Source organism: Phoca vitulina, unplaced genomic scaffold (assembly GCF_004348235.1).
Source record: "Phoca vitulina isolate PV1807 unplaced genomic scaffold, GSC_HSeal_1.0 scaffold52, whole genome shotgun sequence".
NCBI lineage: Eukaryota > Metazoa > Chordata > Mammalia > Carnivora > Phocidae > Phoca > Phoca vitulina.
In genome coordinates, this window is record NW_022589755.1 from 5839806 (window position 1) to 5861703 (window position 21898).

At 58.3% G+C, this 21898-nt stretch overlaps 3 protein-coding genes across 6 annotated transcripts in view; all 3 read left to right on the plus strand.

The window, feature by feature from the left end:
- LRRC4B (leucine rich repeat containing 4B) overlaps nucleotides 1-11152 on the plus strand; it is a 37387-nt gene extending 26235 nt beyond the window's left edge. For both annotated transcript variants that reach the window (XM_032387970.1, XM_032387969.1), the window contains exon 3: nucleotides 8865-11152. In XM_032387970.1, the coding sequence (XP_032243861.1) occupies nucleotides 8865-10715 (1851 nt within the window). In that variant the 3' untranslated portion in view covers nucleotides 10716-11152. The remainder of the gene's footprint in view (nucleotides 1-8864) is intronic.
- A 2364-nt stretch (nucleotides 11153-13516) lies between these two features.
- Nucleotides 13517-15837, plus strand: ASPDH (aspartate dehydrogenase domain containing). The gene is made up of 7 exons (XM_032387989.1): nucleotides 13517-13802; nucleotides 14127-14271; nucleotides 14515-14599; nucleotides 14692-14841; nucleotides 14924-15144; nucleotides 15214-15368; nucleotides 15739-15837. Exons 1-7 carry the CDS (start codon nucleotides 13748-13750, stop codon nucleotides 15780-15782), a joined length of 855 nt encoding a protein of 284 aa, XP_032243880.1. The 5' UTR covers nucleotides 13517-13747; the 3' UTR covers nucleotides 15783-15837.
- A 296-nt stretch (nucleotides 15838-16133) lies between these two features.
- Nucleotides 16134-20062, plus strand: JOSD2 (Josephin domain containing 2). Of its 3 annotated transcripts, none has more exons than XM_032388024.1 (5): nucleotides 16134-16414; nucleotides 16954-17122; nucleotides 18592-18717; nucleotides 19480-19674; nucleotides 19780-20062. In XM_032388024.1, the coding sequence occupies exons 2-5, from the start codon at nucleotides 16977-16979 to the stop codon at nucleotides 19877-19879; spliced, it is 567 nt and encodes a 188-aa protein (XP_032243915.1). In that variant the 5' UTR covers nucleotides 16134-16414; nucleotides 16954-16976; the 3' UTR covers nucleotides 19880-20062. The 3 variants fall into 3 exon arrangements, with proteins under 3 accessions (XP_032243915.1, XP_032243916.1, XP_032243914.1); XM_032388025.1 differs by having other exon boundaries at nucleotides 16134-16372; nucleotides 16957-17122; XM_032388023.1 differs by having other exon boundaries at nucleotides 16135-16414; nucleotides 16957-17122.
- The last annotated feature ends 1836 nt before the right edge of the window (nucleotides 20063-21898 follow it).

Genomic DNA, 21898 nt, shown 5'->3' on the forward strand with positions numbered 1-21898 from the left:
AGGCCCTTATCTCAGGGAAGGAGGAACTACAAGAAGTCATCACAAAAGCACTTGGTACAGAAAAACATTTTTAAAATTGTGAATGCAAAAAACACAAGAAAAGACAGTAAGCTACTAAACTTTGTTATTGGTTCATTACATTCAAAATGTATAAAAACAATTTATCTTCATAGTGTTAAGATGAACAATTCACTTAATCATTTCCTACCACAGTTAAATTTTTAATAAAGGATTTCTTGACGGTTTAGTTTCTTAAAAACCCCAACAGAATGCAGGGGGGGTTTTCAGTGTTAGTGATGTTTACCTACCATAGCTGAAGTGGAAAGTCCCCTAAAGAATAGGCCAAGTTCCAGGATGAAGGGAGAGGAGAGGTCCCCCTTAGGGTTGGGAGTGGTCCTCAATGGGGCCGCCTTCCCTTGCCTGATCGGCATCTGTACCCTTGATACTGAGCACAGAGCCAGGCGCGTGTGGAGGAGGGCTCAGCAAACGTGGGCTGAAGAAGTGAGGGGCTGTGGGCACTTGGCTGTTAGGTGGCTGTCAGAAGCGAGACCCCAGGATTACCTCCTCTGCAACATCACAGAACATCAGTGTCCTTCCAGGCCCAATGTCCCCTCCAAGACTCCAAGAACCAGTCCCCACCTTGTCCATCCTACCCTGGGCCAGTGGTCACAGGAGTGCCCCGGTTTAAGATGATCTGCTGGCGGGGGGTGGGGGGGGTCAAACTGTGCTGTGGAGCAGCCCACACCTGCCTCTCCCCCTACAGGCAGGGCAACACCTGCGAGCTGTTTACACCATCACCACTTAAATGATCATTTGCATAATTATTCTGTTTAGTGTCCTCCTCACTTGAGGTCAGGCTCTGGGAAGTCAGGGCTGTGTCTTTCTTGTCCACAGCTGGATCCCCAGAGCCCAGCAAGATACTTGACACATAGCAGACACTCAAAGAATATCCGTCAAATGAGCAAATCAACACGTGGGTAATGGTTGAATAAAGAACAGGCGCCACAGCTCAAAGACTACATTGGAAACAACAGAGAGCCCAACCCTCTTGGCTTAGGGCGCAGAGACGCGACAGAGACTTCATATTTATTTAGATTGAGGAGAAGCAGACTTCGAGTCCTGGTTCCGCTACTTTGGAGCTGTGAGACTGAAGGCAGATAACTTTTCCTCTGCAGTAAACCATCAGATAGGAGGGGAGACAGAGACATGTGGCTGATAACCCCCACGTGACAGGATTTCCACAAGAACTAAATAAGATCACCACCTCAGAGCATTTGGTACGGGGTCTGGTACACAACAGGCACGTAACAAATACTGGCTCTGCCCTTCTGCCTCATCAGGAACCTGCCCAGGGTGATGCTTTGTTTCAGGGTAGGGATGGGGTCAGCTTTGTATTGCTTGGGAGGAGAGGAGAGGAACTGGCTGACTGTGGTCTTTAGGTATGCATGTTAAATTTTAAGGGTGACCACTAAAAGAAGAGAAAGGGAAAATATATAAATTCTAAACTAGAGGGGCACCTGGGTGGCTTAGTTAAGCATCATGGCTCAGGTCACGATCCCAGGGTCCCGGGATCAAGCCCCACGTTGGGCTCCCTGCTCAGCATGGAATCTGCTTCTCCCTCTGCCTGCAATTCCCCCTGCTTGTGCTCTATCTCTCTCACTCACTCACTCTCAAATAAATAAAATCTTTTTTAAAAATTATAAAAGAGTAGATGAGGGAAATGGAATAAAAAGAAAATCAATGAAAAAGATGGCAGGAAAGAGAAAGAATAGGCTGCAAAAAATCAGGACAAACAAAAAGCACAAAATAAGAGAATAATTCCCAATGTATTAGTAATTACAATAAATGTAAATGGACTAAACATCCAATTAAAACAGAGATTTTCAGACTATATTAAAAACAAAATCCAAAAGACACACCTAAGACACCAGGTCAGAATGGATGAAAGCAAGTAAGATGGCAAATGCTAACCAAAAAAAAAGAGTAAGTTGGAGCCAGTTCTGTCACTGAGGGTTTCAACACGTTGGAATTGTCACCCAGGCCAAAAGGTGTGCAGGTACACAACAGCTGACACAACTGGGGTGCTCTCCAAATCCAAGCCTTGTCCATTCTGGCCATTCACTCAACACGCTTGGCTGAAGTTGGCCATGAACTAGGGAATGCGGAAACCATCCAGATGGCGTCCACTCATAGCCTAGCCAAGAAGAAGGACGCATTAAGCCAGTGTGATAAGAGAATGTGTATGACATGTTAGTGAGCAGGGGAACAAAGAGGGTTTTGGTGGACGATGACAACTGGAATTTCCCAGAGAACAAGGAGGAGGATGGCATCCCAGGCAGGGGGCACGGCCTGTGCAAAGGCAGAGATGTTGGGCAGGGCACGGAGAGCGTGTGGAACCCATACATCTCCCTATGGCTGGAGTAGAGGAGAGGCAATGGGACAGTCCTGCAGGGCCTCTGACCCCAGGTCGAGGGTGATAGGGAGCCTTGGGAGGACTGTGAGCAAGGATGTGGTGGTGTCTGAACTACATGTTAACCAATGTAGAAGAAAGATGCTGAGGAAGAAAATGGATGCCCAAAGTTGGACAAATGGTCATGCTCACTATGAGCTGAATCAACAATTTTAGATATATATATTATTGCATGCTTGCCATGTTCCAAGCACTCTCGACCTCGTCCAAGCCTCACAGTGATCCTGCAGTACCTGTGAGGAAAGTGGGCTCAGAGATATTAGGACACTCGCCAAAGGTCACACAGCTGGTCAGCCGCAAAGCCACGATTCAAACCCAGACCCGGCAACTCCCCACTAGGCTGCTCCCCAGGCATCCTGCAGAGGAGGGAGAATTGACTGGAATCCTGGTAAAAATAAAAGCACTCACTATTTAAAGCAACCCTACAGCACATCTTCAATAAAACCAGGCTTCCCTTTGCAGCAACACCCCCGTCCTGCCTAGATCTCAAGTGCATTAGTAAAGTGATTGGGGGGACCCCACCCCCCTTGGAAATGCCCCTCATCTCCCTTCACACACGCCCTTCCCATCGCTCCTGAGACAAAGCACACAGAGCAGGAGCGGCCTCAGACTCTGCCAGCAAGCACCTTATGGACGTACGGTAGTTGCGGTCACTCTTTCCAGAGGACCAGGGAGATGTGGGCTGGAATCCCAGCTGTGCGCTTCCCAGTGGGCACAGTGGGCAGCCCTACCGAGTCACTGGACCTCACTGAGCCTCGGCCTCCGGGTTCACACCCCAGCTCTGCTGCTTCCTCATTATGTGACTTCACTGAGCAGGTTCCTTCTCCGAAAAGTAAGCCTAATGACACCTGCCTTGCAGGGCTGGTGGGGGACAGCTGATGTGACCAACGAATGCTCAGTCCAGAGCCTGGCATTTGTCACCTCCGCTCAGTGAGCACCTGCAGTGCCAAGTCCTGTGCTAAGCAAATGTCAGTGATTCCCTTGAGTCTTGTGGACAACTTTGTAAGGTCGATGTCACGATGCCCTTTCACAGCAAGGACCCCCCCCCATTTGCTCCTTCAGAACTGCTTTATCCCCACGCAATAAAAAGCAATGGATGAATGAATAAATAAGGGACATTTGGTCTGGATCCAAGGGAGTGAGCAGGAATTTTCCAGGCAGAAAAAAAGGGAAGGACATCCTGAGAAGAGGGAACAGCATATGCAAAGATAGTTCCAGGAGTTGTTATTGGCTAAATGTCATTGGAGTGAGGACTGCAAAGGGCAGGGGGCCGTGCAGAGGGGAGGGGAGAGGCAGGCAGATGCCAGGCCAAGCAGGGCTTCTGATGCGGGCTCAATTTCCTCTGAGAGCACTGGGGAGCCATGGAGGGCTGCAGGCCGCCTTCCACCAGGAAGTTGGGCTGGGGGGCTGCACTGAGAGCAGGGACCCTGGAAGGAGGGAAGAGCAGGTGGGCACACAGTGCTTTCCTGCTCAGCTTGCAGATGGGTTTGCTGGAAACTGGGGAGGCCCCAGAGCTAAGTGCCACGGAGACTGGATGAGGGCAAGTTGTCTTTGGCTCCTGGGCCAGCAGCCCTTTTGTTCTAGATTTCTCGTCCAAACTCTCAAGTCTAACCTTTTAAGAGCCCACTGCATTCTCCCCCTGGTGATTAGCAACAACCGGATCCTCCTCCTGCTGCTGCAGTTGTCCTTACTATTATTTTTAATAGAAATGGCGAGTGAGGGCCTGCTTTGTGCCGTACCAGTGTTTCCCAGGGCGATGATAAAAGGCACCCTGCGAGGAGGGTTCTGTGCTTGTGATGTTTGGGAAACCCAGAGTGGAGCAAAGTGGAACCGTCCTTCCCCACAGGACTTCCCGGACTTCAGCCCACAGCAGTGGCGCCTCCAGGAGGGACTGCGTGGCTCTAGACGTTTGATCAGGGAAGCTTTTTGTTGCTGCTGTCATGTAGCACCTCATGGGATGAGCCCGGGTCTTCCTGGTCCTCCCTCGTTCTCCCTCCGAGGGGGGAGCCGAGGCTGCAGCCACCCACGTGGCCATGGGAGCCGGGTCCCAGGGCTTCTCAGGGTCCTGGGGCTGCGCCCCCTAGTCTTGGGTACAAGGCCGGTTGCCTGCAGAGACCCCAGGCCAACCCTCCTCAAGGCCATCCTGCCAGCGTGCTCCGCCCCTCCCCTGGTCCCCAGAAGTCAGATCCTGCGGGTGCCACCAGCGAGCTTTAGACCAGACTCCTTCATGTGATAGCATTTACTGGGGTTTCGTCCCACTCTAAAAGTTAGCCACGTTTACTGCAGGAAATTAGAGAAGGCAGAAGTGTATTACGGAAAATAAATAATTGACCCTGGCAATTCCAACTCAATGTCCCAAAGGAGGTATAACCCTGGGAAACAATTCTAGATAGCCATGAAAATTGTTTTTGAAGCATATATCATGAAAGAGAAAATACAGTGTAATACTATTTTTTTAAGTTTTATTTTTAAGTAATCTTTACCCCCAACGTGGGGCTTGAACTCACGACCCCAAGATCAAAGAGTCACACGCTCTACTGACTGAGCCAGCCAGGTGCCCCTACAGTGTAATACTACTATGAAGGGGAAATGCAGGGCCAAGGAGAGAATATTATGTCACCAAAATTTTGTGAAATATAAAAAAAGGTAAAAAAGAGATATATCCCTGCATTATATGCAAGGAAAAAAGATTAGAAGGATGTATACCAAATTGTTAACATAAGTTAACATAAGTAGAGGTCCTTTGGCTCATTTTTCTTTTCTTCTTAGACTCTTTCCTGAAATGAGTATATATTACTTTTATCAGCAGGGGGGAAAAGGCATATGGAAATTTGCTTTGTTATTCTAGCTCATGTCCACTGAGGCCGCAGGAGGTTTTAGCTGATGTCCTTTCCCCGTCGCTCCTCTGAGCTGTGTTTTCCCCGGCCACCCAAACTCCATCCCACTGTTCCTGGAAACCATTCACGTGATCTGAGAATCACAAAGTTTTAACAGCCCAAATGTATCTCCTTGTCTATCCCTTTTACCCTGAGCCCACAAAGACTCCTTCCTCAGGCCAGGTGCCCAGGGCTGTTCTCCTCAGGAATCTGGTTTCCACGGAGGCAAGGACCCCAGGGCAGGGCTGCGACCCCTGGAGGGGCCTGGACTCTGATGATAAGGGCATGTAGACAGCGGAGGCAGGAGCTGGGGTGGGGGGGGGCACGGGAGCTGGGTGTTAAAGGACAGATGTCAGGAGACCAGAAAAAAAGTGGGGAAGGTCTTCCTGGCAGAGTGAACAGCAAGTGCAGAGCCTCAGAGGCTGTGTTCTGGGACCTGCCATGAATAGGAAAGGGAGGAGGAAGGGGAGGGCAGAGACTGGGTCTTATTATGGGATGGCACTATGGGGCGTCATTCCTGGTCTGCATCAGTGTGGAGCGGAAGAAACTTGTGCTGGGAATAATGGGGCTCCTGGAGGGACCTGGGATGTGGGCATAAACAGAAATCTGGGACCAGGTGTCCAGGTGGGAGAGGAAGAGGCTGAATGGGGCTGGGCCATGGGATGGAGAGGAGGGGATGGGACAAGGAGGGCCGGTGGGGGACTGGCAGGCCCCAGCGCGTGTCAGGCTCACGTCCCTGATTTTCAGTTAGATGGCGCAGTAAGGGGCTCTCTGCCTCAAGAGCCGCCCTCCACAGGCTCTGATCCCAATGGCGCGCACGTTACTGAACGCCAACAAGAGCCCCCAAGCACTCTCCAGCAATCGCAGTGTGGCCCCCAAAGTGGCTCTCATTCTCCCCTCACGGCCAGCCCTGGATGGGAGGCCCAGAGAGTCCAACCACCAGGCCCCATAGCCAGGAGGTGGGGACGGGATGCGAACCAGGCTCTGTCTTCACTGCGCAGATGGTGTCCCAGCCACCGGCCACCTCCGTGGGCCTCCGTTCCCGCCTTTCGGAAACGGGCACTAACAGTCCTAGTTCATAAAGCTGCTGGAGGATAAAACACAGTTGTGTTCACAAAGCCTCGAGGAGTCAAGGAAGCGCCTGGTAACCTGCGCGGCCTAACAGGGTGGCCACACTGGCCACACCGGGCCACTGAGCGCACGGGCTGTAAACCACACACGGAGTTTCGAAGACTGTGTGCAAAAAGAGGGTAAAATATCTCCTTCGTAAGTTCTCATCTTGATTACATGTTGAAATCATAATATTTTAGACATATTGGGTTAAATAAACATCTTATTAAAATTGATTTCACCTGCTTTGGTTTTGGTTTTCTTTTTTTTAACGTGGCTTGTAGGAAATTTAAAAAGTAACTATGTAGCTTACATTGTATTTCTGCCGAGTAGCACTGACATGAGCAGTGGCTGTTGTTACTCTGTGATTATGACAGTGTCAGGAATCTTATTGTTCCTTAAGCTGGGTGCCTCTCAAGTACAGTCTTTTTAAAAATAATTATTTATTTATTTATATATCTTTTTTTTTAAAGTAGGCTCCATGCCCAGCTCCAAGCCCCAACGCGGAGCTTGAACTCACGACCCTAAGATCAAGACCTGAGCTGAGATCAAGAGTCAGACACTTAACCGACTGAGCCACCCAGGCGCCCCTAAAAAAGCTTTTTAAAGTGTTTTGCTGCTTATTATAAAAGTACCTTGGGTTCATTAAAGAAATAAGTAAATAAAAATTGTCCATAATGCCTGACAGCTGGAGTTCACTGCCAAGAAGAGCCCGGAGTATGTACTTACGGTCTTTTCTTGGTGCATATATGAGTATAGCTAATTCTTCAGCTTCTTTTTAGAAGTCTACAAAGTCACAGGGCGCCTGGCTGGCTCAGTCGGTGGAGCGCGCAACTCTTGATAAGGTTGTGAGTTTGAGACCCACACTGGCCGTAGGGATTATGTAAAAATAAAAACTTTAAATAAAATAAACCCTACAAGGTCGTGCCCACATAGTATGCTATTTGGAGTTCTCTATTGCCCCCTCAATATTATAATGCAAGCATTCCCTCAAGGCATTAACCAGGCTTCACAAATGCCATCTGATGGCTGTGTGATCGGGCCACGCCTCAGTAGACCCGGCACTGTGACTACTAAGGAGAATCTGGTAAGATTCTGCCTCCCATGCCCAGCCCAGCACCGCCCCTCCTGTGGCCCCTCAGCCTCTGCCCTGAGAGGTAGCAACCAAGTTCAGGGGTTAAGAGCTGGGACTCTGGAGACAGATGGCCTTAGTCGGATAGCAAGTCTGTCGTCTCCTCCTGTGTGACCTTGGGTGAGTCACTGCACCTCTCTCTGCCTCCCGCTAAGATGGAGATAATTCATAATCCCTCCTGTGAAGCCCTTGAGGCCAGATGTTCTGACATCTGCTGGTAAAAGGTGAGGCACTGATGTCCAGCGCATATTTTCTACCGCCCGCTGGGACCTTCTACCCCTTGGCAAGTGTGGGACTAGTTCTCGAGTGAAGTGTTTGAATAGTCACGAGTGGGATCAATAAAAGCTCTAAATAGCTTCACGTGAGTTCTGATCAGGCTCTACCACCGAATGGTATTTGGCACCAAAGTTAGGGAAAATCTTCCGGTTTTCGGAGCTTTATGGATTTCATAGTCCCAGATACTGAGTAAGTACCTATCTCGTAGGACAGTTTGGCGGATTAAATGAGTTGTTGCCCATAAAGCATTTAGAATGGTGTCTGGCGCCAAAGTGGGGCTCAGTGCCTGTAAGCTGTTGGTGTAAGTATTTTTAATCTTTTTTCCTGAGGTGTAATTTACATATAACAAAATGCCCCTGTTTTCGGTACAGTTTGGGGAGTTTTGACAGTCTTATTCATCCAGATAGCCACCACCCCAGCCGAGAACCTTTCCATCACCCCAGAAAGCTCTCTCATGCCCTTTGCCAGCCTGGCCTCCCCCCACACACTTAGAGACCACCACTTAGCACGTGTAGGATGCGGCATGGACGGGACCCTACCGCTCACGCTCCTTCACGTCTGGCTTCTTTTCCTCAACACAACGCCCGCCGATGAGATTGGTCGTGTGTATGGATAGGTGCTTCCTTCTCAGGAGCCATAGTGTTCCACGGTGCGGACACACAGCGTGGGTCCTTGAGCGGTTGACAGACATTCGGGTCGTGTCTGGTTAAGCCATAATGAACACGGGCGCTATGAGCACCCATCACAAAACCTGGGAAGGACAACTGCTCTCCTCTCCCTCCGGGGAAACAAACACTGGGCAGTGGGCGGGCCGGTCGTAAGTAACGTGTGTCGTACCGTGTGTCACAGTGTGTTGAGCCTCGTGAGGAACAAACCGTTTCCCAAAGTGGCCTTCCGGTCTCACACTCCCACCCGCAGAGAGGGAGGGGCGGCCGCTGCGCACTCACACGGGCCGGGCGTCCAGGCCTCGCTGACCGGTGTCTCCCCTCCCCCACCCCAGGTGATCCGGACGGACACGTTCAAGCACCTGCGGCACCTGGAGATCCTGCAGCTGAGCAAGAACCTGGTGCGCAAAATCGAGGTGGGGGCCTTCAACGGGCTGCCCAGCCTCAACACGCTGGAGCTGTTCGACAACCGGCTCACCACGGTGCCCACGCAGGCCTTCGAGTACCTGTCCAAGCTGCGGGAGCTCTGGCTGCGCAACAACCCCATCGAGAGCATCCCTTCGTACGCCTTCAACCGCGTGCCCTCCCTGCGGCGCCTGGACCTGGGTGAGCTCAAGCGGCTGGAGTACATCTCGGAGGCGGCCTTCGAGGGCCTGGTCAACCTGCGCTACCTCAATCTGGGCATGTGCAACCTCAAGGACATCCCCAACCTGACGGCCCTGGTGCGCCTGGAGGAGCTGGAGCTGTCCGGCAACCGGCTGGACCTGATCCGGCCCGGCTCCTTCCAGGGCCTCACCAGCCTGCGCAAGCTGTGGCTCATGCACGCCCAGGTGGCCACCATCGAGCGCAACGCCTTCGACGACCTCAAGTCGCTGGAGGAGCTCAACCTGTCCCACAACAACCTGATGTCGCTGCCCCACGACCTCTTCACGCCCCTGCACCGCCTGGAGCGCGTCCACCTCAACCACAACCCCTGGCACTGCAACTGCGACGTGCTCTGGCTGAGCTGGTGGCTCAAGGAGACGGTGCCCAGCAACACGACGTGCTGCGCCCGCTGCCACGCGCCCGCCGGCCTCAAGGGCCGCTACATCGGCGAGCTGGACCAGTCGCACTTCACCTGCTACGCGCCGGTCATCGTGGAGCCGCCCACGGACCTGAACGTCACCGAGGGCATGGCCGCCGAGCTCAAGTGTCGCACGGGCACCTCCATGACCTCCGTCAACTGGCTGACGCCCAACGGCACCCTCATGACCCACGGCTCCTACCGCGTGCGCATCTCCGTCCTGCACGACGGCACGCTCAACTTCACCAACGTCACGGTGCAGGACACGGGCCAGTACACGTGCATGGTGACGAACTCGGCCGGGAACACCACCGCCTCGGCCACGCTCAACGTCTCGGCCGTGGACCCCGTGGCGGCCGGCGGCGCCGGCGGCGGGGGCGGCCCGGGAGGCGGCGGCGGGGGCGGCGGGGGCGGCGGGGGCGGCGGCGGCTACACCTACTTCACCACCGTGACCGTGGAGACCCTGGAGACGCAGCCCGGAGAGGAGACCCTGCAGCCGCGGGGGACCGAGAAGGAGCCGCCGGGGCCCACGACGGACGGGGTCTGGGGCGGGGGCCGGCCCGGGGACGCCGCCGGCCCGGCCTCGTCGTCCACCACGGCGCCCGCCCCGCGCTCCTCGCGGCCCACGGAGAAGGCGTTCACGGTGCCCATCACGGACGTGACGGAGAACGCCCTCAAGGACCTGGACGACGTCATGAAGACCACCAAGATCATCATCGGCTGCTTCGTGGCCATCACGTTCATGGCCGCCGTGATGCTCGTGGCCTTCTACAAGCTGCGCAAACAGCACCAGCTGCACAAGCACCACGGGCCCACGCGCACCGTGGAGATCATCAACGTGGAGGACGAGCTGCCTGCCGCCTCGGCCGTGTCCGTGGCCGCCGCCGCCGCCGTGGCCGGTGCGGGCGGCGTCGGCGGGGACAGCCACCTGGCCCTGCCCGCCCTGGAGCGCGACCACCTCAACCACCACCACTACGTGGCGGCCGCCTTCAAGGCGCACTACAGCGGGAACCCCAGCGGCGGGGGCTGCGGGGGCAAGGGCCCCCCGGGGCTCAACTCCATCCACGAACCTCTGCTCTTCAAGAGCGGCTCCAAGGAGAATGTGCAAGAGACGCAGATCTGAGGCCGCCGGCGGGGGCCCCCACCCGCCGGGGCTCGGGCCACACCGGGACCCTCCCCACGGCCCCGGCCCCGCGCCTGGACCGCGCAGGGAAGGTCGGGGAAGGAGGGGCCGCAGCCCCGCCCGCGTGCGGACCCCAGGGCGGCTCACCCCCGCGAGGACAGGGCGGGGCTCCGGGAACGGAGCCCCCGCGGTTCTGGCCGCACCCCCCATCCCAGGCGAAGGGAGGGGCTGCAGGATTCCGGAGAAGTGGCTGGAACCCTCCGCTTTGCCTCCTCGCGCTCTCAATCGACCCTTCCCGGCCCTCCGCCTTCCAGGAGAGAGGAGCTTTTTGGGGGGTGTCCTTTCCCCTCATCCCCAACGACCCTCCTTTTACGGTTCATTTTTTGCAGTTTGACGCCTGTCCCCCCCTCCCGCCCCTCTGCCCTCGAAACTGAAGAGACAGACGCGCGGTCGGAGCCCCCAGACACCCTCCCCCGCCCCTCCCCCCTTCACCCCCCGCCCTCACCTGCCCCACAGACTCTTTTGATACTGAAGGGAGGTTTGCGTCAACGACTACCTGCTCTGTAATTACTTTAAAAAAAAACACGGAAAAAGTAAAAAAAAAAAATTTTTTTTTTTTTGGTCATGAAACCATGGAGGGCAGAGAAAACAGTGAATGCGGGCGGGGGCACAATGAGGATGGAGAAGTCAAGTGTTACGGGCCCCACCCGGAGGGTCACAGGGGTCAGCACCTCCAGGTACTCTTAGGCCCCTCACCCTTGACCTCAGGAGCCCCAGACAGGGGCTCAGGCACCCAGCACATCCGAATGTACTGGGGCCCTCGTCCCCACCCCACCCCCCACTCATGCCGCGGGGGTTCCACGGGCCGGGGGCTGGGCAACTCCTAGTTCCGGATCCAGGAGTCCAGGATCAAGGTGTGGGCAGGGCCATGCTCCCTCTGGAGCCTGTGGGGGAGGATCCTTCCTTGCCTCCCCCAGCTCAGCTACACTCCAGTCTCCACGCGCCCTTCTCCCCGAGTCTCCCCCTCGTCTTCCTTCCACGCATGCTCATCTCTGTCCAAATTTCCTTATAAGGACACCGGTCATATGGGATTAGGGCCCACCCTACTCCAGCAGGACCTCATCTTAACTTGATCATCTGCAAAGACCCTGTTTCCAAATAAGGTCACATTCACGGTCCTGGAGGTCAGGACTTCAGCATATCTTTTTAGGGGACACAATTCAACCCAGAACAGCCAAACCAGAGAGCGTCCGGCCCCTCTGCAAACCCACAAGCCACTGCAGGGAGCGAGGGGGTCAGGCCGAAAGGGGGAAGGCGGGCCGGGCCCAGGGAGCCGCTCTGCCGTCTTGCTTACACAGAGGCAGGAGGGAAGGGAGCGGGAGGGGGCCGCGCTGTCACTCAGAAGCTCAGGGGCTCACGCCCCAGGAGGGAACAGGAGCCCTCAGGGGGGAGCGAACCCCGGGGGTCGGCCAGGACAGGCGAGTGGCTGCTGGTGGGACCCGCCAGGGCTGCCGTCTTGTGCTGTCGAGCCCCGCACAGGCCGAAGGAAGCAGAGGGTCCACTCGGGGCCGCTCCCCGCAGACGCGGCCCATGGACACGCAGGGCTGGGCCCTTCTCTTCCCCTCGGCGCAGCCGGGCCCCCACCCTCGGCAGGCCTGGGCCCTGTGTGCTCTGTGCCCCCTTCTCTGGCTGCCTGTGCGCCACAGCGTCTTATGTCTCCCCCACCTGGGACTCCTCCTAAAGCACATTCTTCCCTTAGGGGCCCGACAGCCGCCCGCCTCTGCCGCGATGGCCGTCTGGGGTCTCTGGCCCCGTCCGCGTCTATCTGCTCCTGACTGTCGACCTGGGACTCTCGGAGCCCGGCTCCCCGTCGCTCCCTTTCATGCTCTCTTTCTCTCCCGTCCTCTTTCAGCGCGATCCTGGTTGCCATGGCAATACTGCAGCGGGTACCAGGTGGTGGCTGGGGGCAGGGAGCCGCACCGCCGCTGCAGCCTCCGCGGTCTCCGATGCCAGGCACCTGCAGGGCGCCTTGGCTGGGCCTCATTTGGGGGGACCTCGGGGCCTCCGCAGGCCTCACGGACTTCTCCGTGGACAATGGGAGGTGGGGGGGCGGGGTGTGGGAGTGAGAGTGCGGTATTGGGGGGCTGGTGGCATCGTGGCTGGGAGAGGGGTGGATGAAAGGTGAGAAGTCAAGGTGAACTGATGTGATGGGCCACCAGACTGGAGCCGGGCTGGGGGCGGGGGCGACAGGGCTGGGATGAGCTGGGCTCCAGCTCCTGCTGCCTGTGGGAGACGGGGCGCGACCAGGCCAGGCCTCCCTGGGAACTTGGTGTGGGGAGGAAATGCGGGCCTGGCCCAGCTGGGGACAGAATGGCAGCCAGCCCAGAGAAGGCGGGGCGGGGCTGGAGGGCTGGAGGTCCAGGGAGAGGCCCGGAGACAGCGACAGGATGGAGGGAGAGAGTCAGGGACAGAACCAAGGGAGGAAAAGATGGAGGAGGAATGTTGACAAGAAACACCGGTGCCAAGACATGGGATTGGGGGGTGGGTAGCAGGCCTGAGGGTGGGCACCGGAAACTCAGGAGCAAGGCACAGACTGGGAGCCCAGAGTCCCCACCAGCATCTCCTCTCTCTCGCTCCCAACCCTCTCTACCCCCATCCCAAGCAGGATGCAGTTTCCATGACAACCTGGCTGGCCAGAAAGGGGGGCTGGGGACTGCAGAGGAAATTTTCCACATCAGCAGGAAGGGAGGAGGGTAGAAAGCAGGGAAGGAAGGGGCTGGGTATAGTGGGGGCCACGCAGGGCCCTGGAACCCCAAGTCATTGTGCCCACTGCCCCAGGATCCTCACCCCCACCCCCCACCCCCAGCAAACCTGCACGGTCTCCACTGGGCCGCTGTGGGGAAGGGGGAAGGATCTGGAGAGGATCAAGGGTCAAATGTCCAAAGATCAGCCACTGCCCAGGCCTCGAGGGGAGGGGGGCAGTGAGCAGCTGACAGAGCTCAGGCCTCACGCAGACCACCAGATTGAAGGGCATGGCTCTCGACAGGGTCCCGAGGAGGGTAGGGGTGGTGGGCTACGGCCGCCTTGGTGAGTCACTGACCCTCTGGGGCCTCTTCCCCAGGCCCCTTCCTGAAGCCCCCAAAGCCCTTTGTCCTCCACAAACACACTTCATGTGTGTCTTTATCTGCACCCGGGCTCTGCCTCTGTGTCTGCCTGAGCACCATCCACTTCCCACCACGGGGCCCCATCCCCCTCCCTCTGGGTCCCTGACCCCCTCCCTCTGGGCCCCTGCCCCCCCCCCTCTGGGCCTCTGCCCCCTCCCTCTGGGTCCCTGACCCCTCCCTCTGGGTCCCTGTCCCCCTCCCTCTGGTCTCTGTCCCTCTCTCACTGAATCTCCTTCCCTCTCCCCAGGACAGTCCCTTGTTTCTCACCTGCTGACTCAGGGACCAGAACTGGGCCTAGAACTTGCTTTTGTCTGGAATCGTGACCCAGGGCGAATGGCAGGGAGTGTGCCCCCTTCCCTGCAGCTCCAGAACCTCGCTGCTCTTGGGGAGAGGTCAGTGATCTCACCATGAAAGGCTGGGGCTCCCTGAAGCTCCTGTTCTGGCCTCACTTAGGTGCTGTGATCTCAGGCGAGTCCCTTACTCTCCCTGGGCCAAACGTGAAACAGGACAAGCCATCCTGCTTCCCCTATCAGGCCGGGGTGAAGAGTGACAGGCCTCTAGAGACTCTGAGGGAGTCTGAGGAGGGAAGGTCCAATACCTCTCCAAGGCCCTCCCCCATCTCTCCCCTCTCCCAGGCACCCTGACCTTGTGGTGGAAGTGGCCCATCCTAAAATAATCCAGGAATCTGGGGCACAAATCCTGCGCTATGCCAATCTCCTGGTGAGCCCTGCCCAGCCTGCCTCGGCCCCACCCCACCCTAAAGTGGGATCTGTCCCCTGACCTCAGCCCCTCCCCACCTTCATCCACCCCAGGTGGGGTCCCCTTCAGCCCTGGCTGACCAGGCCACTGAGCAGCAGCTCCTGGAGGCCTCGCACCGCTGGAACCACGCTGTGTTTGTGGCCCGGGGGGCCCTGTGGGGCACTGAGGACATCACCAGATTGGACGCAGCTGGGGGCCTCCAGGTGAGGGCCCGCTGGGCTCCTGGGCGGACCAGAGGGGGCCTACAGAGACCCCCAGTCCCATCACCCTGGCTGTCACTTCCAGAGTCTTCGCGTCACCATGGCCACGCACCCCGACGGCTTCCGGCTTGAGGGACCGCTGGCTGCAGTGCCCAGCACTGGGCGTCGCACTGTGCTCTATGAAGGCCCCGTCCGGGGACTCTGCCCCTTTGCCCCCCGCAACTCCAACACCATGGCGGCCGCCGCACTGGCCGCCCCCAGCCTGGGCTTTGATCGCGTGGTTGGGGTGCTTGTGGCTGATCTCAGGTGAGCGAAGGCGTGTGGGGGTTCAGGCTGGGGCCGGGCCAGCCAGACTGACCACCCTGCTTGCCCCAGCCTCACAGACATGCATGTGGTGGACGTGGAGCTGAGTGGCCCCCCGGGCCCCACAGGACGAAGGTTTGCTGTGCACACCCACAGAGAGAATCCTGCGGAGCCAGGCGCTGTCACGGGCTCTGCCACTGTCACCACCTTCTGGCGCAGCCTCCTGGGTGCGGCCCCTCTCCCCAAGCCCTGGGCCCCCCTGCTCTGCCGAGCTTGGGTCTCGGGCTCTGTCTGGTTCTGTCTGCAGTTCTGATTCTGTCTCAGTTGACTGATCTTTATTTCTGTGTCTCCCTCACCTTCTACTCCATGGTTTTGAATCTTGATAGATCTATCTCTGTCCAAAGCTCCCTTCTCTGAGTTTCTGTGTCCTCCGCTCGCTGGGAGCCTATATCCTCTCTCACTGTGTGTCTCCGTCCCCCTTCTGGGTCTCGGTCCTTCTCTGTCTTCCTCCACCCCCACCCTGGTCTGTCCCTCCCATCAGGTGTCTGTCTCTCATCTCTCGAACCCAGCCTTTTATTCCCTATATCTCCCCCGCAGGCTGCTGCCAGCTCCCCTCCAGGCCGGGGATCCATCTCTGCTGAGAAGCCTCCTCTTTCCCTGGTGGACATCTTCGTCTCATTTACGTCCCCCCACCACGGCCCTGGCCCCGGTTACCCCCGACCTCCCTCCTGTCTCAGTAAATATTGGAGGCTCTTCTCCCTGCATGGTCTGGTGTCTCTGGTCCCTTGTTGCCCTACTGTGACGTCACGCTGCGACTTCACACCAGGCTTGATGCCACCGTAGACGACGAGCACACACACGCGCGGGAGCAAGGCTCCCGGAAGCTATCGCGAGAGCCCACCCACTACATTTCCCAGAATCCTCTGAGCGCCAGGGGGCGTGGCCGCGCGCGAAGGCGTGGGGCGGGGGCCTCTGTGGGGCATATTTCCGGGATTCACCACGGCGACGGAATTGCGGTTCCGCCTTCTCGGGGCGACAGTGGACTTCCGAGCCAAGCTGCCCTCGCGGGGGCCGCCGGAAGACGTAGTCCGGCACGCGGGGGCCGCCGGGAGCTGTGTGCGTCCGGCCTGGCCAGTCAGCGCCGCGCTGCCCGCCCCGCACTCGGAACCCACAGCCGCCGCCCAGGGGGATGCGGGAGCCCCTGGTTTCGGGGAGCAGAGAGGCAGGCGGGGTGAGGGGCGTTGCCAGGCAACGAGCGAGCGCCGCGGTCGGGGTACGGGCCGGGGAAAGGGCTCTGTTCCTTGGTGTCCGGGGAGGGGGCCCTGTTGCCGAGTGACAGGAGCAGAGAACCCTGTTGTTTGTGACAGAGGAGGGGAGTCTTCTGTTGCTAGGCGACTAGAGGAGACCCTGTTACCTAGAAACAGGGCAGGAGGATTTCTCTATTGCTAAGTAACCGGAGGAGAGGCTTGTTACCTAGTTGGGGAGAGGGTATTCTGTTGCTAGGTAACCAGAGAGGGAGCCTGTTACCTAGGGACAGGGGAGGGGTTTTGCTAGGTGACCACCATTGGGACCCTTTCACTTAGGGATGTGGCGGGGGTGGTCCTCTGTTACTAGGTGAGTAGAAGAGCCTTTTTCTTAGCAATAGGGGATGGAGGTACCCCGTTGCCAGGAGAGCGCCTGGGGAGCAGGGTCAGGGGCCCAGTGTCCCTCAGGCTGCCCTGAGCCCCCACCTCAATGGCAGTGCCCCCAGGGCCTGCTGGCAGTTTGGGCCTCCAGATTCCAGGCCCAGTACCTTCTTCCGTCGCCCCCAAGCAGGAGCCGAGGGCGAGGGCGGCATGTCCCAGGCCCCAGGAGCACAGCCGAACCCGCCCTCCGTTTATCACGAACGGCAACGCCTGGAGCTGTGTGCCGTCCACGCCCTCAACAACGTCCTGCAGCAGCAGCTCTTTAGCCAGGAGGCTGCCGATGAGATCTGCAAGAGGTGACCGCCACCCATCCTAACCCCTGGAGAAGCGGGGCTCATGGGCAGAGCGACCCACTAGGTCTCACAGCGAGGCAGGGACAGAGCCGCCCCATCACCTGCCTAGGGAACCCTGGGACTGAGAGATGGAAATGTGGCGTCTCACACCTGCCCTTCGCCATGGCCACAGCTCAGGCCTCACCTTCCCTTATCTGGACCCCCATCCCCACATCCCCTCAGGCCTCTCAGCTTCTGGATTTTCTCCACCAGTCCCTGCTCTGCACAGCCCCAGCGCTGACCCTGCCCTCCCCTGCTCACAGCCCTCATGTGGCTCCCCAGCAGCCCTGGGAGAAGTCCCAAGGACTGCAGCCTAATATCCCTGCATGCTCTGGTCCCCATCTTTCTCTTCAGCGTCATATCTCACTGCACCCCCAAACCACAGTCCTCCCCAGTCCCCGAATGAGCCCTGCTACAATGCCTCTAGGCCTTTGCATGGGCTATTCTTTCTGTCTGGAACAGCTTCCTTCTCTTGGCAGCCTGGGATGTTCCTCCTCACTATGCAAGATTTCAAACATCACTTCTTTATTCCTGCTCTGCCTGGTCTCCTCTCCGTCCCCACAGCCCCGGCGCTAGCCTAAGCCCGTCATCTCCTGGATCCTTCCTCCTGTCAGTAACCCACATGATGCTACCCCCAGAGATGACCCGGCCTCCCCACTCTTGCTTACAGCCCTCCCGTGGACCCCCAGCATCCTCAAGCAGAGTCCCAGCCCCTCAGACCGATTATTTTAGAATTTATTCATCTCCCCTGGCATTCACAACAGCAGTCCCGTCAACTCTTTTCCACCGAGGCCATCCGTGCTGGAGACCCAGAGATGAGTCCAGTAGGAGCCCTGCCCTGAGGGAGGCCAGGCAAACAGATACACAGGAAAATAATACAGACTTTCCCTCTCCAACCCCTCCCCCTGCCCTGCCCACCAGGGGCCCAGAGAAAGAACAAAGGTGCCACTGTTCGGAGAAGGCAAGACCCAAAGAGACAAGTGGTGGCAGGGTGGGCCTCCTGAGCTGGGGGGTAGCTGGAGGAGAGGCTGGGAGGCAGGAGACAGGTTGAGGACAGGTGGCTAGGGTGGGACTGAGACTAGAAGGCCAGCAGAGGGGCTGAGACTTTATCCTGGGTGACAGGGCACCAGGGAAAGCTGGGAGCAGGGGAGCTGCAGTGGAAAGAGCCCCTGGGATTGGAGGGGAGGCTGGAGGCCGGATGAGGGTCCAGGTGGGGGAGAACAAGGCCTGAACTGGGAAATGTGGCTCCAGGACAGAGCAGAGATAGTTGGGGACAGGAGGAATCAGGCTTGGGGCTGATGAGCCATGGGGTTGAACAAAGGGAAGAGTCCAAAGGCTGGGTGATTCAAGGACCCTGGGACTCTCCTGCTTTGTGGGGAGGGTGAGACCTTTTCAGGGGCCCCCAACTCAGGCTCTGACCATCCCCCAACCAGGTTGGCCCCAGACTCCCGGCTGAATCCCCATCGCAGCCTCCTGGGCACCGGCAACTATGACGTCAACGTGATCATGGCCGCCCTGCAAGGGCTGGGCCTGGCCACCGTGTGGTGGGACAGAAGGAGGTGGGACCCCAAGCACTGCATCGTGTGTGCTAAGCCCGGCACAGTGGGTGCGGTGTGACAGTATCCATGGGGGACAAAGCAGGAGACGGATGGGCGGACAGGAGGCAAGAAGGAAGGGGTAGACGGGTGGAAGGTTGGCATGGCTGGATGGTGGACGGGTGGCAGACTAATGGGTTGGGAGATGGTAGAAAGATGAGGGAATGACTGGATAGACAACAGGATGAGCCGATGGGTGGATGATGGGTAGATAGATGGTAATCTGGTGACTAAATGGATGGTAAATGGGTAGTTGGATGTGTTGAGTAGGTGGCGGTTGGCTGATGGGGTGGGTGAGTGGTTGAGTGAATAAAAGATGGATAATTGGTAGGCAGTGGATAGCAAACAGGTGGTTGGATAGTTGGATGGATGGATGGATGGACGGACGGACGGATGGATAGATGGGTAAAGAGTGGATGAGGAGTTGGAGGATGGTGGGTAAGTTGTGGAGTTGGTGGCTGGCTGGCTGGTCAGTCGTGTCAGTAGGTGAATCATGTTTGGGTGGACGACAGATGGGTGGTTGTGGGGAGTGGTCGCTAGATGGCTGGGAGGTTTAGGTGCACGTGTGATTGGGTGAGTGGCAGGAGACGAAGGGCGCGCTGAGTGAGGAGCGTCCTTGGGCAGGCTCGGGGGGCCACTGCTGCCACGCCAGCCTGGGTCCCACAAGTTCAGTACCCTTGGGCCAGTGGGTAAGCCTGGGCCCCTGACCTTGCTTCTCCCACGCAGGCCCCTGTCCCAGCTGGCCCTGCCCCAGGTGCTGGGACTGATCCTGAACCTGCCGTCACCCATGTCTCTGGGACTGCTGTCCCTGCCAGTGCGCCGGCGGCACTGGGTGGCCCTCCGCCAGGTGGATGGCATCTACTACAACCTGGACTCCAAGCTGCAGGCGCCCGAGGTCCTGGGGGACGAGGACGGCGTCAGGTGAGGGGGAGGCGACCCTGGGGCTGGGGCCCTGGCGCTAGGCCCCCCTCCCCCAGAGGCAACACCCGGGCTCCCGGGCCTCAGTCTCCTCATTTCTCTGCCCAGGGCTTTCCTGGCGGCCGCACTGGCTCAGGGCCTGTGCGAGGTGCTGCTGGTGGTGACCAAGGAGGTAGAGGAAAAGGGCTGCTGGCTGCGGACAGACTGACCCTGCGGAGGAGGGAACCAGGCCACCGGTCCGTCCGGGCGGTCCCTGCGCATCCGCGTCTGGCCCCAGAGCACCGAGGAAGGACTAGGCCCCGCACCTCCTGGACCCCGCGGAGGCCCCAACCCCTTCTCTGCACCCCCTGCTCCTCAAGGCCGCTGTGCCTCAATAAATCTGCTCATTTGCTCCCGGCCTGGCCCGCATCTGCCTGGGGGGCCCCTTTCCCTCCGTGGCCCGCGGAGCAGAGAGGCCGTTCGTTAGCCAGGCGGGAATTCCGGGGGGGGGGGGGGGGACCTGGGAGCTCAAACGCTCCACCACCTTCCAGCTTTGCCAGCTTGTGTGAGTCACCCACCTCTCCGGGCCTCAGTTTCCTCGTCGGGGCACAGCAGAAAACAGCACAAATGCCTGCCCTTGTGAGCCAGGGGGAGAGACCAGGAGCAGATGGACACAATCTAGAGTGTTCGGTGGGATAAGTGCTGAGGAGAAAGCAAGTTTCTTTCTTGAATCTCAGTTCTACTCCATCCGTGGCTCCAAGAGATGGCCACACCGTGATCCTGCCATCTCTTGAAGCTGCCAAAGTGTTCGTTACATGGCAGAGGGGAACAAAGGTTGCTAATCCACTGACCTTAAAACAGGGAAATGACCCTGCATTATCCGGGTGGGCCCCGGGCAATCGTGAGGGGCCTTAAAGGCGGAGGAGGCAGGAGAGGAGAGTCCGAAAGAGACCTGACGAAGGAAGCAGGTCAGAGATGCTACGTGGCGCGCAGCTTTGGAGGCGAGAAGGGGCCAGATCGGGGCAATGGAGGCACCCCGAGGGGCTAGACCGGGCCAGGGCCTCAGGAGGAACCAGCCCTGCCCACACCCTGACTCCAGCCCAGTGAGGCTCATCGGACTTCTGACCTCCGCAGGTGTAAGAGAATAAATGTGTGCTATTTTAAGCCACAGAAGCCGGCACAGCGTGGCTGGAATTCATTTAGGGCCGTGGACCTCACCGAGGAGGCGAGGAGGCCACGTGTGAGCCACAACGGGAAGAAGGGCAAGGAGGGAGCCGTGCGGAGCCGTGGAGGAAAGGCATTCCAGGCTGAGGGAACAGCCAGCGCAAAGGCCCTGAGGAGGCTGGTGTGGCCAGGGTGAGGCGGGGTAGGGCGGTAACAGAGGAGGAAGACGGTCCCTCAGGGATTTCAGCAGGAGGAAGATGGGCTCCCATCAGGTTCTCATCTGAGCAGGACCCCCTCCTGTTCTGTGCCCTTCCCCAGGGCCTGCTGTCCCTTGCTGTAGCTTCCTTGTCCTGCTGGCCATTCACATGGCTCCCCTGGTCCTATCTCCGGGTCTGGAGGAAACTCCGCAGATGAAGGCAGGCGCTTGCTCTCAGGCTGGGAGGAAGACACAAGGGGACAGGAGGCCCCCCTCCAGTCCCAGTTCAGGGGGGTAGGCTTTAAGGGGGACCTCCAGGGAGCCAGAGGAAGATGGGGGGACCTGGGGGGACTGGCTCCAGAAGGCTGAGGGGGCCTCTCCAAAGGGGCAGTGAGAGGGAAGCGGGCCGTTCCAGAATGGGAAATAACTGAACGAGATCTGCAATACAAGGGGGGCAGTCGCTACTGGTCACTGACCAGGGGATGGGGGATCAGGGTGGGTCCCCGCCAGGCCTCAGGCCACAGGGCCTCCAAGGGGGCGCTGAGGGCTGGACCTTGTCCAGGACAGTGGGTGGGAGCCACGAGGGGCGCAGCTGGTCAGTCCTGGGCTCAGAAAGCACCCTCGGGGGCGGGTGGTATGGGGACAGCCCAGACGCCGGGAGGCCTGGGAGGAGACTGAGGGTCCAGATGGGAGAGGATGGAGGCCTGAGCCTGGACCCTGGGGAGGGAAAGGAGGGACACAGAGAGTCCGAGCCGCTCTGCTCTGGTGGGCTCTGGGGGCAAACTGAGGAGGAATAAAGAAGCACCCAGGCATCTGGCCCTAGGACCCTGGGACAGTGGGACCACCCCCAACAGATGAGGAGTGGTTTGGGATTTGGTGGAGGCACGG